Source organism: Pyrgilauda ruficollis, unplaced genomic scaffold (assembly GCF_017590135.1).
Source record: "Pyrgilauda ruficollis isolate IOZ18807 unplaced genomic scaffold, ASM1759013v1 scaffold68, whole genome shotgun sequence".
In the NCBI taxonomy this organism is placed as follows: Eukaryota; Metazoa; Chordata; class Aves; order Passeriformes; family Passeridae; genus Pyrgilauda; species Pyrgilauda ruficollis.
In genome coordinates this window covers 641907-660697 of record NW_024528599.1, presented here as the reverse complement: position 1 = coordinate 660697, position 18791 = coordinate 641907, and the positions used below count along the sequence as shown (strand labels likewise).

Below are 18791 nucleotides of genomic sequence, written 5' to 3'. Positions count from 1 at the left end.
TCTCGAAAGCTCAAAGGGATTGTTCATTTGATCACTAAGCACAGTGTTATTCCAGCCACTCATGCATGCAGAGAATGCCTCTATTCTTATGTTCCCCTGAGAGCTGAGGTCATCTGAGATATGTTGGCTATCACATAAAAAGGCTGAGGTAGAACTGCTGGCAGGACGTTTTAAGTTCTTTTACAGACCTGGAATTTCTCTTCTGCCTTTTTGGATGAACTCAGTGACCAACAGGCTAATTTAAAAGGTGTTAGGATACAAGCAATACCTTAGTTAAGAGTTTCAGGCTTGAGACCCTGTGTGCTGAATGGAGAAGCAGTTTTAAGAATGAAAAAACAGATCTGTATCTGACTATCAGATGACTATCAGATGTGTTTCTAATCCCAGATCCATCTGTCTCTCCCCAAAGCCTTAGGCAGAAGCCTAAAAGTTCATTTGACCCAACATTCTTAGCACAACTAGACACTAACACATGAGGAAAAAAAACCAAACAAAAAAAACACCCCCCCAAAAAAAACCGTGAAAAAATAAAAAAAAACAAACCAAAAAAAAAAAAAAAAAAACCCAAATGCCCAAACAAACCTCCCAAGAAACTACACTCCAAAACACAAGGAAAATCCCTACACTCAAAACCCAAACACTAGGCTAAGAAGCTGCACACAAAGATAATGTAATTAGGAAGGAATAAGGTTATTCCATTCTGTCCTCTTCTACAATCTCCCACACAAGATTTCTTTCTTACCTCTTAAATTTCATTTTATAATATTTCATTCAAGTCACATCCTTGTGATGCACTTTAATGATTCTTGAATTGTTTTGTTGAAAACATTAAGTTGTTTACCAGTAATCTCAAAAATGAGATGCTCAGCCTCTTATCCACAGATATGTTAATGTTAAAAAACCCCCAAACAACAAAACAAACCACCTCTGATTCACACCACTTTAGCACAAGCAGCATATAGGCAAGAACTCCAGCTGGTACTATGTGCTAAAATCTACAGAAATTTATACACTTTCCAACTTACACAGTTCAGAGAGACAAGGAAATTGCCTTTGCCTCTCCACTGTGTGCACACTGCTGTTCTCTGAATTAACACACAAACCAGCCCAGGAATTAAACAGATGAATGTATAGAGCATGAAAGGACATAAATATGCTTTATCAAATTCCTCCCCTAATCCAAGCTGTAGTTTATCTTCTCTGTCTGTGGAAGACACAGCTTACTAGCATGGTTCCTTATTTTTGTGTATAAATAATATCCTTAAAATAAATGCACTATTGCAACCACAACTTTTTAAGAAGATCTGAAATAAAACCCCACACTTAATGCAAATTAACCACAATTTTCAGAAAGACATGACCTCATTAGCAATTCTACAAAGAAGAAATGTCAGGATATTTCACTCAGATGAAAATGTCACTATTTGCACAATTTTTTTATTTAACATTATAGATTAAAAAAATTACAACTTTCCAACATTCTGAGATCATCCAGATCCCTTTTAATTCTCTAATTAAAATAGCAAATAAAACAATTAAATAAAAATACCAGAAGTACCAAGTACTTATATACTCCCAAAATGAAAATTAATCTGCTAAATTAGAGGGGTTATATTTTTATTTAAATCAGGATATTTGAACTATGAATCTTGCCTTTAAAAAATACATGTCTTTACATTGCAGTGCTGTAATGCAATTATGTCAACACAAGCAAACGAATAGAGATGGAGGAGAAAATGCTCTAAATCCTAAATAGCTCCCTATGTCAAACTATCTTATGTTCTGACTGCTCCCACAATTCATTCCTGATAAGGAACATGATTATAATACTCTGAAAATAGGGAGCTGACTAGAAAGACAGGTATTTGGACATGCCAGTAGTGGTCGGGTGTGACAATGACTAGCCAAAGCAGTGTGTGATTTTAAATAACATGCTGATTTCAAGACATTCACATCTGTTTTCTTGAGGAGCCAGCTCCACAGCTTCGTTTTTCTTATTTTCTTTTTTAATGGAATCTTGATGTTAATTTGCAAGAACATTTCAGTCTCAGAAATCTTCTAATAGGTACCTTTAGGCAGAGCTAAACATGAGAACCAAGAAAATACAGAAAATCATATTTTCACTGCAGGAGACATTTTTAATCATGAAATAAAATGTATGAAACATTGTCATACATGAAACAAAAATAACCCGTGGGTGGCAAATGTGTAACTCAGAAACCAGAAAGACATTTTTCCCTCCTCGTAATAATTCAAAATTGAACAACAAATTGCAAGTCAATATAAGAAGATTGTTTGGCTGAAGAGAGGAATAATTTAAACGCTTGCCTTCAGGGAGCAGTCACTAGCAGGGCTGCATTGCCACAGGTGTGACACTGCAGATGTAACCCTGCCAAGAGCATTTAGAGAGGCTGCCAGTGAAGTCCACATCCACAGAGAATAACTGTGCTGTGGGGATTCTGCTACCGAGTTCACCCAAATGGAACAGGCTTTATTAGGAACAGTCTAGAGCAATTTCAGCAAAATCTAGAGCAATTTGGTCCTTGTCTTACAGTAAGGAGCAAAATACTACTTGGTGTAAAAGCAGTCTGACTGGCAGGGAAATAGTCTTGGAAATGGGAATCAGCAGTAACAGGTGCAGAGCAACCTTGTTATGGTCTAATGTTTATAGATAATGGGCTCAGTGAGGTCCAGGGCTCGACTAGGTGCTCCTGCAGTATGAATAGTGACTGAAATAATGCTGGGAGTCTGCATTTGGATTATAGTACTTTGGTTACATAGGAAAAAAAAACAAAACAAAACAAAACAAAACAAAAACAAAAAAAAAAAAAAAAAAAAAAAAAAAAAAAAACAACCCTGTGCACCATGGAAATAATGAGAGCAGCTGAAAAGGAAAAAGTACAATCCCAAGCATGAATGCATTTAGAAGTCTTAACTCCCAGGCTTCTCACTTTCAGAAAATTCCTCAGTTTAATCTCACTAATCACTCCAGCCTATATAATGAAAACAGGCCACTAAATACAAAATAATGCAATCAAGTGAGCACTGATTTTAAAATAGATGCCAGATTTATTGTTGGTGGCATATAGAAACAGAAGTCACATCTCTCTTCTGGAGCTCAGGGGAATTTAGCACAGAGGGAAAAGTGACAAACAGGTTTTTTGCCCAATCTTCTGATTTTCACTTTAAACCCAAAAGATATTTTTTAAGATCCATCAAAATATTTTGGTCAAAATCTGGATAGTATTTTAAAGTGTTAATGCATGTTCCTAATTCTATTGAAATCTAGTGAAGTTCCTCCATTAATTTTTGCTTATTATTGTCCCTCTGTAGGCTGTGCAGCTCATGATGATGTTGACCAGCCACTGATCCCTCAAAACAAAGGTGGAGAAATTTGGTGGAAAATGAGGGAAGCTCTCATTTTTCAGGGGTCTTAACAGTTTTTTGTTTTGGGTTTTGTTTCAAGCATGAACCTTGAAACAAATTTGCCTTCAGATCTTCATATGGGAATGATATATTATGAAACAGAGCAGTAAAATTATTTCAAGAAATTTTGGCAAATAAATCAAAATAAATAAACTTTCAAAATTTTTACTTAATGATGACTAGGGTGCTCAGGCTTGTTGTATAACTGGTATCCACACAGCCACTGCCTATTTTGTAACAGATTTCCTATGCTGACACATGCAAAAGGAATGAAGATACTACAGCAATAAAATCTGAAGACCAAACAAGAGGGTCTTGTGGCCACTTTAAGGATGGCCAGTTTATAAACAAGACTGCACATGGTACACAAAACAGAGGACAGCCTGAAAGTAAGTAAAAGAGAACAGAATAACACTACTGCCTTCTCCTGCCATAGCCTTACCTTACAAAAAATTACATACTTGCACATTTTAGACTTGATGAATAGGTGAAGCAAAAAGGTGCTCAAAATTTATCATGTCTGTACCAAATCCTGCCCAAAAAGGCTTTCCAAAAAATCCAGTTCACTCATGGCAATGAATGTCAAAACTGCAATTAAAACTCAGTGTATCCATTTCAGAATAAAATTATCTACTACTCCTGTTTGACTTTGGGCTGCAAGACATCAGGAGACCGGAAAATGGAAATACCTGCCTGCCTGAAGCTGCCCCCATGGAATGCTCAATGCCTGATGTGAAAGACAGGTACTTCAAACCTGCTGGCTGAGCTGATAACTTCAGGCACCACATATCAGCATTTTCCCTGGTAGGAACTTGGGCATAACCATAACTATGGTAGGAACTCAGGCACAACCACTGCATGGCTCTGTTAAAATCAGCAGAGTTGCTGTGCTGAAGAAGCAGGAGGTTCCATCAAGGTAAACAGTCACCAACATCCTTATAAATATTCAGGGAAGCAGGCTTATTTCAAAGAAATAAATATTGTCAAATGTCAAGTATGTATTTTAGAAGCATCAGTATTTTCATTTTGTCTCCACTGAGTCCAATGAAATTAAGTGTCTTTATTGTAACATAGCATGGTGGCTTAGTTAAGTGTTCCAAAACCTATCACTTTTGTTTCAGAGCCCATTCATTCCCTTTTCCACAAGCAAAGAAAATCCTATTACAGATATTTCAGAACAGAAATGAAAACTCCTCTGATTTTATTGAAGTCACTTGAAATAAACATATTTAGAATTTTTTTGCAGTCCATGCATGTGTTTAAATGACTGAGTTTAGTCTTTAGAATGCTGATTTTCACTGCAGTCCTCCTGCAGCAGATTAATATGATCCACAGCAGAAATTTTAAGATGCTACAGCAAGAATCACTAAAAAGGAAAAAAAAATCACAAAGGATGACAGCTACTAGAAATCACTCAAACTAATTTAAAGTTTCTGTTTTGATGGAAATATTTGTATCCAGTATAAAAATGGCTCCTTCTAATGAAGTGGGACTATTAAAAGGACTAGAGAAGGCCAAGCTTTTCATTGGCAACAGGGAAGGGAAGCATAGGGAAGGCACTAGAGAGGGAGCCTGCTCTGAACAGCACTGGCAATAAAGAGCAGCATTATCATGGCTGTTCTCTGCTCCCTGCAAGGCTTGGGAGCAACTGCAGTCTTGTCGCCACCAGGATGTTTCTGTACAAGTACCAGTGCGTGCACACCAGTAAATACTGGTCCTTTTCACTTCTATTTTCCTCATCAAAAATGGATTATCTCAGATGTGAATTTCAGCTCTGTTCCTACTTGTCAGCACTTAAAGGGCCACTGTCCCACCCCTAAAACTGAACTATTGCACAAGTGCTGCCGAGCCATGTGTTTGGAGGAGTTAAGCCAAACCACAGTCAGCCTCCTTGAACAAATGCGTAACAAAAAGCCACAGCTTCGAGTATGGATTGGATTTCCTGCCTGACATGGTACTGCAGCCCTGCAGTTTTACAGAGCTCCAGGGAACAGGGATGGGAGTGCCAAGGGGAAACTGACAGATGCCGAGTCCTGCAAATTTTCATTCACTCATTCAAACACTGTGTATTCCTTCTTGCTTTCATTCTCCACCACCATCAGATTCATTTTAAATCTTGTGGACACAGCTGCAAATGCCATACATGAGGCTGAAGCACAATTTAGATTAATCCAGCACAGGAATAAAAATATTTTGTCAGGGCCACCACCAAAACAGCTTGCATGGGATGTTTACAATTGCTGTCGTTCTCCTCTCTCATAATCCTTTCACAGTGGGCTTTTTGCTGCTTGGCTCGCCTTCCAGAGCTACACCCAAGCTGATATTTTCACAGAACTGCTGCTGGACAAGAGGATGCAGCTACAGTGGCTCTCTCCCTGCCCTTCCATACTCTTTGGGCATCAACCTGAACATAAGAAAATCTCTAGGTTTTTCCACACTCCAGACCAGCCCTTTAATGTTGGAAGGATAAGTCAATGGATTTTTGATTTTTAAGCCCAATTCACTATCTTTGTAATTTTGGCAATGCCAATAGAGCCAATTACAGTATCACGAATGAAAATTACTTACAGGGGGCTGTGAGTGGGAAGTATTATTAAGAATACAACGCAGAATTTCTTAGGCCCACCAGATCCTGGCACAGAATTGGAATTTCACCCATTTAACAGCACACAGGATGGGAAGCATCAACTTTGCACTGACCTACTGTATTTCTGAGGGCAAGCTGTTTACCTCTGTATCACCTTTTTTCCCCCTGGTCTCTGTCTTCTGCATTCAGAGGAGAAAAAAATCTGTGTTTGGATATGTCTTTCATGATGTGTGCTACAGGCAGCCTAATGGAGGTCAAACACACAACCAGAGGTAATGATGAGGTCCAAACCATCAACAAAATGCTTCTAACCAGGGTAACTGACTGCTTGAAGTCTGAGAAAAATCCACTATTTTAGTACAATTTTTGCAACACGACATTATTTTGGCTCAAATCACCTATTAAGGATTTTATCTAGAAACTACATAATGAAATTCCATAGTTTGTATTGTGCAAGAAGCCCAAGTTGATGGCTTTCATATTATTTATTTTTTTACAGACACAGAAGTATTATCAATCTTAGCTGCTGTTTTCATATTCTCCTAATGTATAGTACAAAAACTCCTTCTCGTTCTCTTCTAGCCACTGCATTTAACAATGAGTCATGTTGTAATTAAAGTTTAATGCCAACATATGTTTCAGCTAACCCGACAGAAGAGTGGTTGGCCCACAGAGAACTATTCTGCTTCTTTCACTCAAACCAGAACTGAGTGGTTATTCAGCCTCAAAAAAATTGGAAATGGGACAACAGCAACATTTCAACTCCTTTCCCCAAAATAAGGATCTTTCAGAAGCACTTTTAATTCATTTACAGATAAAATCCTGCCTTAACCCAACTGGATGGTACATAAGAATCAGTGACAGAGAACACTAAGGACTTCTGTGCACACAGAATACTCTCTTGGGCTGCAGCCTGCCAACAGGACAAAGATGACAAAATACACTGGGAAAGGAGTGATTTGTTTCATGGCTAGCTGATTAGCCAAGAGCCTCCTCCTATCACCACCCAGCAGCATGTGACATTAGACCACCCTTGGCGATCCTCACTTTTACATCTGGATACAATGCTTGTTCTGGATAACAATAGGATGGTAAATGCCTATTGTGCTTCCCCCCATCTTGCATACAGACTCACTCTTACTGAATAAACAAGGGGAAAAGAAATCACCAGCTCCTGTACACTGTATAGCAGGCATTAAAATAATGAATAAGTCATTTATTGTTAATGTGCTGATTAATTACAGCAAGCACAGCCCACCACTGCTAAAAATACAGCAGGCATCACTGTCTCAGCTCCACGCCCATGCTCATGACCCAAGGAACAAATCCGGTCCCTATGATATTAGAAAAACCCAGACCTTTGTTATGCATGTTGCTTGCATGTGGTACACACACACACAAAAAAAAAGAAAAATCATACCAAATCAGAGTTGTTAAAATGCCCTAAAGTGCTTGTGCACTAATTTTGCAGCAAGCATCAATGGCATGCTAAAAATAATCCCAAAGATTTAAATGATGTTATTGCAAAACACTACATTAATTAATTAATGGCATATTAACTAATTAGATGTCCAAGAGCTACCCTTACTGTTTAAAGCATCAGATTGCTGCTAGGAAATAAATAATGTTTGACTGCTACTTTCAAGTAAAGAAAAACCATAAAGATGAACCATAACCAAACCAACTACAGAACTAATATAGAAGTTGCCAATACCTATATTTTATAAAAACCTTCAAACTTTAAAATAACAAAGAAATCCTACCATCTGGCCAGCTGCTCCCTCTGGACTCGTACAGGTCTCTTTTCACCACAGCACTTCCCCAGTATTCAGCTTCACTTGTCCATATATGAAAACTACATGCAGTTTGCAAAAAACACTTTATGATATGTAAGATACACAAGATTCAGCCCTTTCCCTAAAAAAAGATCTGCAGGTAAGCATGGACTACCACATCAAAAAAGGGAAAGCTGTGAGCTGTACCTCCGAGACCCAACAACTTGTACAAAAAATAGCAAACCGGTTTTTTATTAAGATGTAAATCTTATTAAAATGTAAATTCTTTCCAGCTCAGAAAGCTAATCCAGGGTTGCTGTTGTAATTTTGATAAACCAGTGGTCTCCGGATGAAAGCAGAGAGACCAAGTCTTGCAAGAAACTGGGAAAAGGAAAGAAGGTTAAGTAAAGTGGAAATAAATGGATAGCTGGAAAACCAGAATCATTACTTAGCTTATAATGAAAACCGACAGGACACTAAATTCTCCCATTTGCCTCTCAGGCAAGAGGAAATAACTGCAACACGATAATAACACCTATTTTAGAACCATTTGCTGTCACACCAGATTGATTTTTTTTTTTGTGTAAGCTTGCCATTATTTTGCACTAAAGTCATAGCTCGTGTTCCACAATTGATTGTGTTTACAATGAATGAAGCTTCCCAGTAAGGTCACTGAACTGCAATAACCCTCAGCTTTTAGCCAGCTCCTGACAGGACTGCATCACCTCCTGATAAAGGCCTTGTGCCTTCCAGCTCCTCCCTTCATATTCTGCTCCCTCCCTTTTTAAAGCAAGAATCAAAAAGCAAAAATGGGTACAGGAAAAGAGTGACATCCACACAGACGTAACATACAGTAATTTACAGCACATTCTGTAAGACCAGAATACAAATTATCTCATTTTCTAAGACAAACTTTATAAACCATCAATAAATCCTTAGCTGAGGAAAAAAACCCAAACAATAACAACCAAAAAAAAAAAAAAAAAAAAAAAACCCCAACCAGAAATCCCAAATTGGCATTCAGTACACAAAAATTCCTATGTTTGGATGCAGTGGGACCATGGTGAGGAGGACCCACAGTGAGTGTGACTGCGTCTGTCCAACCACTAGAGATGAAGTCTCATGGAGAGAGAGGTCCTCCATCCTGCGTGGGTTTACACAAGTCCCCACAGGACATTCTGCATGGGACACAGCAGCAGGCATCAGCATAAGCAAGAACCAGGGTGAGTCAGGGTCACCATGGAATTGTGCTGGATGTACATTTGCTGTATCTCTGAGCTCTGCACACAAAAAGATTCCTCAGGACGTACCCAATTCTGCAATTTGAAACAGCAGAATGGCAGATGGTGCTTAAAAAGCTCCACAATAGCATCTCTCCTTTTAGAGGGGAAAAAAGTGTTCATTTTGCCTCTTTTTAGTCAAAAACCCAAAGAACAAACAAACTGAAAACAAACCAAACAAAAAACCCCCACCAACAATGAATAACCAAAGCACAAAACCCCAGCACCAAACCCAAAGAACAACAAAAACCCAACACCTGACAGTACAACTCCAGGCACACAGCATGGATCCCTGGAAAGCTCTAAGCCAGAATAAAACTGGCCACATCCAGATACAATTTTAGACCGGATCTACCGGTCTAGATAAAAAAGGAAACCTTTGGATTTGAAAAGATAAAGTCTTACTCTGTCTTTCCAAGATTTTTTTACCATGAGGGTGGTAAAACACTGGAGCAGGTTAAGAGTCAAGGTGACACTGGGCAAGGTTCTGAGGAACCCAATTTAATTCAAGGTGTCCCTACCCATGGCTGGGCTTAGGACTAGATGGCCTTCAAAGGTCCTTTCTGACTCAAAATGTTCTATGATTCTGTCACAAAAAGCACACTTTGACTTTCATTGTCATCAGAAAGGGGAATACACAATATACAACAGTTCCTCCTACAAAAAAATCTTGCTTGTAATTTTATGCTAATTCAACCCTATGGGAAAAAAAAAAAAAGTATAATTAAAAATCTGCATTTGTAATTTTCCAGGTTAATGTAATAGGGGTTACACCAAAGAAAGGCAGCTCCAGTTCTTCCAGTGGTCAGAATGACAGGCAGTTTTCTTCCCTGCTCTAACCTGACCATTGTAGGGTAGCATTGGATCAAATAAACTTCCGAAAATATTCTCTGCAAGTAAGGCTAGGAGTCCCCTCCTGACCCATTTCTTTAAATGCATAGCACCATAGCCAGCAAATTTCTTCTCTTCCTTGGACTGAGATGTAATTCAAAATCCTGTTCTGACTACATACTAGTAGCAACAGAGACCATGTTGACTACGTGCAAGTTGAACAGAAGTTTGTAGTGAGCAAGACGTTCTAGCTCCACATCACAGATGCATATTCAGTATATATCAGACAACAGAACTCTGTTGGGTGCCACAAGAAAATCCTTTCAAAGGGAAAACAAAACTAACTCTTGTCAATTCAGAACTGCATAGTTGCAAATGCCATCACTGAGATGTCTTTTCTCTCCCAATGCCCTTACCCTTCTGCTCCATTTCTCCACTCCATCCTCCTGTATAAAAAGTTAATTGCTTTTGAGAATTAGTTCTGTGAAACATAAGACACACCTGACTTGTTTGTTTCATAAAGCAGCTGGTACAATGTGGTTTCATCGTTGGCAAGGTCATTTCACCTATACCCCAGTCTAAAAATAAATATTAAAGAGAAATGCAAAAAAGCCTTCTGGAATGGTAATTCCCAAATTTAACCCATACAGAGAAGAACAACAGGAAAACTAAGGCATTTATGAGTGTTCACAAGTGTCCCTTTCCAGTAGTGGATGAAACCTTGCTTGAATCTACAAAGAATGCTGCCAGGTCTAGCAGACTTGAAAGAGAGCCCCACACTTGGTTCCTTATCATCGTGGTATTTTCATTCAACAACAAACACTGTGTTTGCTTCCAAAACTGGACCCATCTGACAGGGACTGATACCACATTTACTCAGAAAGGAAGTATTTTTAAAAAAAACCTCTATTCAAATGGTACGGTTCATCAGGAATATTCTGTGTAACAATCCTTAGCAACTTCATCTATTCCATGCCGTCCACAGCAGAGAAAGCTCCCTTATCCTGAAAGAACATTACTGTCACCTGGTCCGCACCCTGGAAAGTGAGGAGACAAGCACAAATCCAGAGATCTCTGCCTCCCTTGCTGAGGAGCCTTGGAGCCTGCGGTCCAGGCGCCCCGGTGGCCGCCAGGGGCTGGCAGCTGCTGCCCTCGGGTGGCTCAGCCACGAGGGACAGCCCGCGGCGCCGGGGACACGGCTGCTCCCCGCCCCAGGGCAGGAGCGGCAGCGCTCCCAAGGGATGCCCCTCCTCACAGGGGGCTCAGGGCTGCCCTGTGCCCCTGCCAACCTTTCTGCAGGGGGTGGCATTGCCCAGAGAAAGCTGGGGAAGGGATCTCCGCGGAAAATCAGAGTCACAGAAGACAGTGATGTCCGTGAAAAGGGAAGGCTGAGCTGCACCCGCTCAAAGTGACGGGAGGCTGTTAAAAATTCTTCAGAAGAGGGATTCTAGTCAAAGCTGGAGCTATAAATTAACCAGCTATTGGTGCATACTTGATGCTTGGTATAATTAGCATCACTGGGGAAAAAGAAAGAAATGAGGGATAGCTTGAAATAGATCAAGCCAGAGGCAGAATAACTCTGCAGGGTCTGTAATCATTTAAGTCACAGAACAACAAAAAACTCACCTAGGGAAAACTGCTTCAAGCTTATCCTTTATCCCTAAAAGATGTAAGAGTATTTTAAGAAATTGCCTAGAACTGCAGGGAAAGGCATATACAGAAGTCATTCTCAAGACAACATGAAACTTGTATCTATCAAAATATTTTCCCTGATTCTTACCACAGTGGTTTCACTTGCACCTTCAGTCCACTTTGATTTACTCAATTGACCAGGGTAAGAGAAGATTACAGAGTCCATTTGCACCATACTTCCTCTTTTTTTACCCCCATTTTGACCTAATCTTAAAATAATAAAACAAAAAATCCAGATTGTCATTTGCAAAGTGGTAGGAGGGTTGATATAAGATACTGTAGTCTGACTGGTTTTGGAGTTGGAAAGAAATTTTCCTCCTTGTTGTGTCGAATTATCAAAGGGTGATCAGTGTTTTATGTTAGATAACCAGCTCAGTTCACAGATTTGGAACATGGAAATATTTAGCAGTTTGTTAGTAAATCATTAGCTTTAAACACCACACAGAACACTGCATGTTGACTTTCTTCAATTAGTTAAAGAATTTGTTGAATAGATCACTGGATGGTGACTTTAAACCTACCAGCAGTGAACTTCATGCTTAAATCCATCTTTAAACTCACAATTCCCACATCGACCACAGGCTTGACGAAATACTGGGTTAGCTCTGGTGCACGGGAGTGGTGATCAAAATATACAGAAGGTTTAAATGCCTGAGATTTTGCTGGTAGAAAGAGGCAGATGGAGATCTCCTTGCTCTTCTGTCTCCACCCTTCTCACAGAAAGAAAATGAGAGATCTGCACTGAGAATGACACAGTTTGAGATGCATATTACACCGTGCCATGGGGCTTTACAGCCAGTATTACTGGATCTACTGCAAATAACTGGCAGAGCAAATGGCAAAGAAATGAGGTAATAGCCTCAGCACCCACTTAGTAAAGCTGAAAGCTAGTTCTAAAGTCCACTTGTGGATTCATCAGCCACTGGCACTATATGATCAGTGTTGGAAATATTTGTACCGGGAATTCAGGTTCATGTGCCAATCACACTATATTATCTCACTAAGAAAAGATGATTTTAAATGGTTTCCATTATTAGTAAGAAAGACTAATTATTAATTCTTCATGCTCCATTCCTTTTGTACCTTGAAAGAAAAAAAATCCTTACTGTATTCAAAAATATTTCACTCATCCAAAAGTTTTCAAGCTAGTCAGCCTTAGTAACATCCACATGATCAGCCTTGCCTTAACCTCTCCTGCATTACTGTTAGACTACTGCTTCTTCACTGGAGCTCTATTAGTATAAAATCAACCCTAAGTTGTAATAATAAGGTTGCTCTTATCAGAAAGAGGTTCTTCACATAGTGTGTGTTTGGGCACTGGAACAGGCTCTGAAGGGAAGTGCTCACAACACCAAGCCTGACAGAGTTCAAGAAGTGTCTGTACAATAATCTTAGGCACATGCTGTGATTTTTGGGGTGCTCTGTGCAGGCCCAGGAGTTGGAATCAATTATCCTGATGGGTTCCTTCCAACTCAGCATATTCTATGATTCTATGATTTCCTGTCTCTTTTCCAAAACTCAATGCAGAAGAAAAGGTCAAATGTGGTTTTCAGATCAAATAATAAAAATATCAGCAAGACCCATATGGAGAGCAGGGAAAGGATCCACAGAAAAATGCCAAGAGAAGCTAATTTAAAACAGAGGCCTCCAAGAATTCTCAAAGGTCACCAGGTCTATCCTTCTGGCACAAGAGGATTACATCAGTTTAGACAGTTACTTGTCTAACCTGTTTTTCAAGGCCTGCAATGATGAATCTGCACACTTTCCAGATGATGCATCACAATGCTTTAGTATTTGTTTCTGTATTTCCCTTCCTGACATTTGATCACATCTTTCTTTCTGCAGTTTTAAGAATTCGTTGCTTATCCTCTCCATTATGGATAGAGAAAAGTTTATTTTCCCTTACTGCATAAACCTTTAATTTTGTTGAACACTTGGATTCAATCTTTCTTCTCCTCAGGGACGATTTGTTTTAGACTGCTGATCCCTCTTTGTTTTCTCCTTGGTCCTTTCCAACATCTTTCCAGGTCTTTGTGGGACTGTACAGCCTGCACTCAAATGCTGTACATCATTAATTAGATCACTGCATCTTTGTGGGAATTCCCTTTGTACTAACACATCAAAAAACATTTTAAACTTTTTGCAGTAACTCACCAAATACTTCATTGTCCTCTGATGACTGCTGTGTTAGTCTGGCTGCTTTTGGACTCTCCTTACCTGCTTCTTCCACCTTGGTTTCAGCATTCTGTAAAACAAACATTTACTGAGATTAGTCTTTCATTTACAGCTCTCAAATAGAAACACTCTTCAAACTTCTTAACTGCATTCTTAATGAATACATGTGGTTTTGTTATCTTTGTTACACATATGTGGTTTTGCAAAATATTAAGGAAAAACACTCTCAGAAAATCCTGATTTTTCTTTTGAGTCTGTTTTAATCTGACTAGACAACGGCAGCTGGAGAGGTAGAAAAGACATTTAAACAAGAGAGAGGTCTTAAACCATAACACAATTGTAAGTTTCCACCTTTCCTCCTCATATTTAGTTTTATTTCTATTGACATATTCCATGGTGACATAATGAACCAAGAGAGCAGAAGATAGTACACAAATATTTTTCCTTAGACAGGAAAGGCAAGTGAGCTAGAGCTTCAAGTCATTAACCAATTCATGTACTTGACTGTTTAAAGCACAAGGATTCACCTATTTCTGAAAGAAATTTGCCAGTTAGCTAGCTGGTGTAACTAGAAATAAATAAACAGCTTCAGTGCTTAACTTGCCAGAAGTTAAAACATTTAATTCCCTAGCTAGAAAAGTCTGAGGAAAACATAAGCTGTGAAACATTGAGTTTTAAATATTTATATTTCTACCAAAGAAAAAGTAACTCATGTTTTAAAAATGTTTTACTTTAGTACTCAAGAGAAACATATACACACAAGCTTACAGCAATGCAGACAGTAAACTGCATAAGCAGTCAGCTGTTGAATGATGGATATGAAATGACTGATACAGTATTAAATATTACTGCAAAGAGTTGACTAAGAGTTGAGGAAGGAATAAAAGAGGAATGGTTTATGCCTATGCTTTTTAAAGGATACATATTGCTCTATTCAAGTACATGCTCATTCGGAAGACTTTGTGTGATCTTTTGAGAAATACAGTTTTAAACTCTGACATATATTTGAAAAGGCTGCTATACATGTTCATGAAAAATTACCATCTCTGCTCTCAGAAACATAGCACACTTTCAAATTTTTCTTATTTCCCCTTATTAATAACAATTATTAATAACAAGGAAGGTATCAGAAGACAGGTAGATTAAGTCTGTTAACCTCCCTATAGAACAGAGGAGTGCAAACTTGAGGCACACAAATTCAAGAGACGTTGAAGCAAGACTGCAAGAATTTTCAGAAAGAAATGAAACACAGACCTAGCAAGCCTACTGGTGTCACACAGCAGCTGACAAGAACTGGGAAAAGCAGACAGAGAAACTGTCTCAGAGGAACAGTGCAGGGTCTTCCTGAAGCAGGAACGATGTGCAAAAGGGAAAGGATTCTGCACTCCCTCAAGGCACCAACCTGAGTGTGTCCCATGCAGAAAACCCATCATCTTGGTGCCTCTCAGAGCTGAGGGAAGTCAGTTTTAGCAGATACTCACCTCAGACTGGCTTAACTAGTGTCCCTTGGGAAGATGGAGGGACCCAGCCAGAAATCAGTAGTGGCTATACTGGGAGACAACTTGCTTTGGGTAAACAACTTCATGATCAGCACAATTAACTTAAGTGCTGTCCCCAGAGACATAATCTGTCAGTTGTGCAGTGACACAGTTTGCAATGCTGTCGACTTGGACAAGGGACATATGCTAAGGTCTGGGCGGGCTGACAGCATCACCTGCATTTAGAAGCCACTGATTCTGTAAGCTGCATATTGCACTCAGGTTTTCCATCCTATTTTAGTTGCTCTATAGTGAGCAGCAAATCAACTGTATCTTTGTTGCACAGAGAAATGGATAACAGCAGTTAACTCAGAAAAAAAGCAGAAGAGGACATCTGCTACAGGGTAAGTCAATCCCAGAGGCAAAGAAAACACTAAAAACCGTCATCATGGATGAGACAAAATTAGTACATTTAGATGACCAAAAGTTCAGGGCTTTCCCAAATGAAGGGGACAGCTGAACTCCTGGTCAGAGCTATTGCTCTAGGCTTGGTAAAGATGGTGCTTGTTAGCTCCATCTTTAATTGTATTTCATCATATTTAGTGTATGGTAAAGCTGGTGGTACAGGAGGAGAGAGATCGCTGCTCTTTATGCTCCTGCTCCTCTTGGGAAACAGCGGAGAGTCTGTAACCTGCTGCAAGGCATCGAGAGCAGCAGCAGCAAAGCACTCTCCAGCAGGCACCCAGCTGTGTCTGTGAAATGCATTGTCACTCCAAGCTCTTACCGGGGAGATGTTTGCATCCCTTACTTTGAAAACAGGGTTTTGGCAGTCTCAGGGAAGTTAGAAAGACTGAATCCTGAGACATTTTGGTTTGACTTAAATCACCGGAAAGAACTACACAGCAGCTGTGCTGTCTGCTCCCTGCATAAGGCACAATGTTGGTGTTGACAGACACCAGCTCCAAGATGTTGACAGCAAAGCTCTGTACCAGCCTAAAACATGACAGTGTATGGTTGGATATAATTCTGCTTGGCATGCCTTCTTAAGCAAAATGCAAACTTTCAAAAGACTTCTTTTGCTTTATTTTTTGCACACAAGAATCTCCTCAACGCATTATTGCTGGCATATATAATACTTGTATTACCAAAATCAGCACAAGATATATCACTGCAAAAGAACAATCAATGATCCAGATGCTTCAAACCAAACTGTATTGAAAAAAAGTCAACTTCGTCAGTTGCTTGACTCCTTTTTCTAGGGTCCTAAACAATTTTAAGTGTCTCTGTCCTTGCAATCAATGAAGAGAAAAAGTGAAAACACATTCCCTTACACTGCCTGAGCTGTGCCAGATTCTTTACCAACAGTTATAGTGTGCTTTAGGCTGGTTATAAAATAAAGGCCCTTTGAACATAACAGAGTAAACATCATTCTACCTAGCTCTTTCAGGCTGAATGCTCAATGCAGTATCAGAAGTGATGGGGAAAATAGATTTATTTTACAGTATCAGTTCCCAGGAGAGTAGATAGTACCTGGTTTTAGCATGAAATAAATACTATATAGGCCTAAAATCACAAAAAACTGTCTCCCCCAAAAAGCATCTCCTTGACTACTCATGTTCCAAAATACCACAGAACACCTAAGGAGCAAACCAGCAGCTACTGCATTGTAACAGCTGGTGACAGACCAGAACCACTTCTATTACTTCATAAAGCAGCTTCAAAATGAGATGTGCATATACACTGCAGCTCTTTATATGTTAATATGTACATATACAGCTGCTCTTGATTCAGACCTGATAAAAATTGCATTATAATCTGCCTCAGTTTTAGAAGGTATTTTTGGCCCAACTTTCCATTGTAGCTGTCCCCTGGTGCCTTATGACTCAGTTCACCAGTTTTCCCATTATCCACCATGTGCACACCACAGTGTCCATATTACACAGCATTTTAAAACTTTGATAGGCAACTATACAAATAACCAGCAGCTATCAAAATATTTGCAGCAAACAAACAGCAATATCAAAAATGTTATATATACACCCATTAGTGCAAGAAGAGGCTACCTGTGTTTTATTGCTATCAGTGCCTACTTAGATAATCTTTACTTACATGGGAAATATTAAGAAATCCTGATTTACAGTGAGCTGTACTCCGCAGGTACTACAGTGTCAGGCCAGGTTAAAAAGTGCAGTGAGGCTTATTACATTTAGAGAGGCAGCTAATTCCTCAGGGAATCATAGGCCTTGGAAATGGAAAGTTGTACGCCAGAGTATTCAAGCCAGCTTTTTAACTACATTGCTTATTTTTGCATACTAGTTAGGAAGGGCTTGTTTCTTTTCCTTTAACCACAAAGCTGTTACTCAATGAGTTAATTTTCTAAGTGATAAAACCACAAAGAAAAGTTAAAACTTCTCATTAGAGATAAAATGGTTATTCAAGAAGTGTTACGTTTCAATGAGAATTGAAGAAATCCAGAGTGAAGCACTGATTCATATTGTCTGTGCTTTCATTCCTGCCTTTTACAATCTACTCCTTTTTCTTATTATATATAATAGCTAGTATGTTTAGCTAAAATTCCCTTTCTTTTCGGAAAAGTGCCACACAGGCATCAAAAGCTGCAGCAAGACAACACAGACTGAGTGCATGAGCAGCTGCTTTGGCAGCACAGACATTTCTCCAGCTCCTTGTGTCATTCATTCCTGTACACAGCACATTACCTTCCCTCCACAAAACCCAGCAGCACTGGGGGCATGGTTACACACTTGATTCTTCCCCCATGTTACATCTCCAAAACTAAGATAAACAACAGACACCATCTCAAAAGACAGATGAGAGTTTCTAGTCGATAAAACTGGATTTGACTGGTAATAAACCTTCATTTTGAAATAACACAAAGAGAGTAACTTGTTGAAGGCAATAACAATCTGGATAATCTGAACCAAAACCACAGCAGCAGATCATACTGCTCCAGACTCAGCTGGAGAACTCTGCAAAACATTCTTGATTTTCCACTTCTGCAATGATATTCTCCTGAACTCTACCATGCAAGGCTACCTTTCATTTAATATTCATAAAATGTATGTATGATGTCCAGGCTATAGTATACCTTCAGGACAATCTGTAAGTGATTTTCCACAGAGTTCCATGGAGAAAAAGTAAGAAAATTCTTTAAAACATCAGTATGTGCTCCTTCAAAATTGTGACACTAACAGAACTGAGAGGCAAGTCTGTCAAATGCAGGGATTTTTCTCTAAATACCAAATACTGCTGCAATCAGCAGGGTAGGATGTAAGTAAATTTTAAGAGTCATGATTTCCCAGTAATTTTCATATTCTGCATCCCCAGATTAACAATGTTGCTGTCATAAATGGTGGAGAAATTCCTTGTTACTTCTTATCAGACACCTCAATCAGTATCAAAAATTTCTAGCTTCTATTTATTGAGAGGAATTTCTACACATACAGCTTAACACAGTCAAACAGATGAGATGCTGTGGACCACACTTATTAGCAGCAGGAATTCACGGAATGGCAGCTGGCCCTCTTCA

General features: G+C 39.2%; 1 protein-coding gene across 11 annotated transcripts in view; it reads right to left on the bottom strand.

Moving 5' to 3' along the window:
• LOC121362915 (myelin basic protein) overlaps nucleotides 1-18791 on the bottom strand; it is a 111148-nt gene that overhangs the window by 41340 nt on the left and 51017 nt on the right. For all 11 annotated transcript variants that reach the window (XM_041484845.1, XM_041484847.1, XM_041484850.1 and 8 more), the window contains one exon: nucleotides 13746-13836. In XM_041484845.1, the coding sequence (XP_041340779.1) occupies nucleotides 13746-13836 (91 nt within the window). The remainder of the gene's footprint in view (nucleotides 1-13745; nucleotides 13837-18791) is intronic.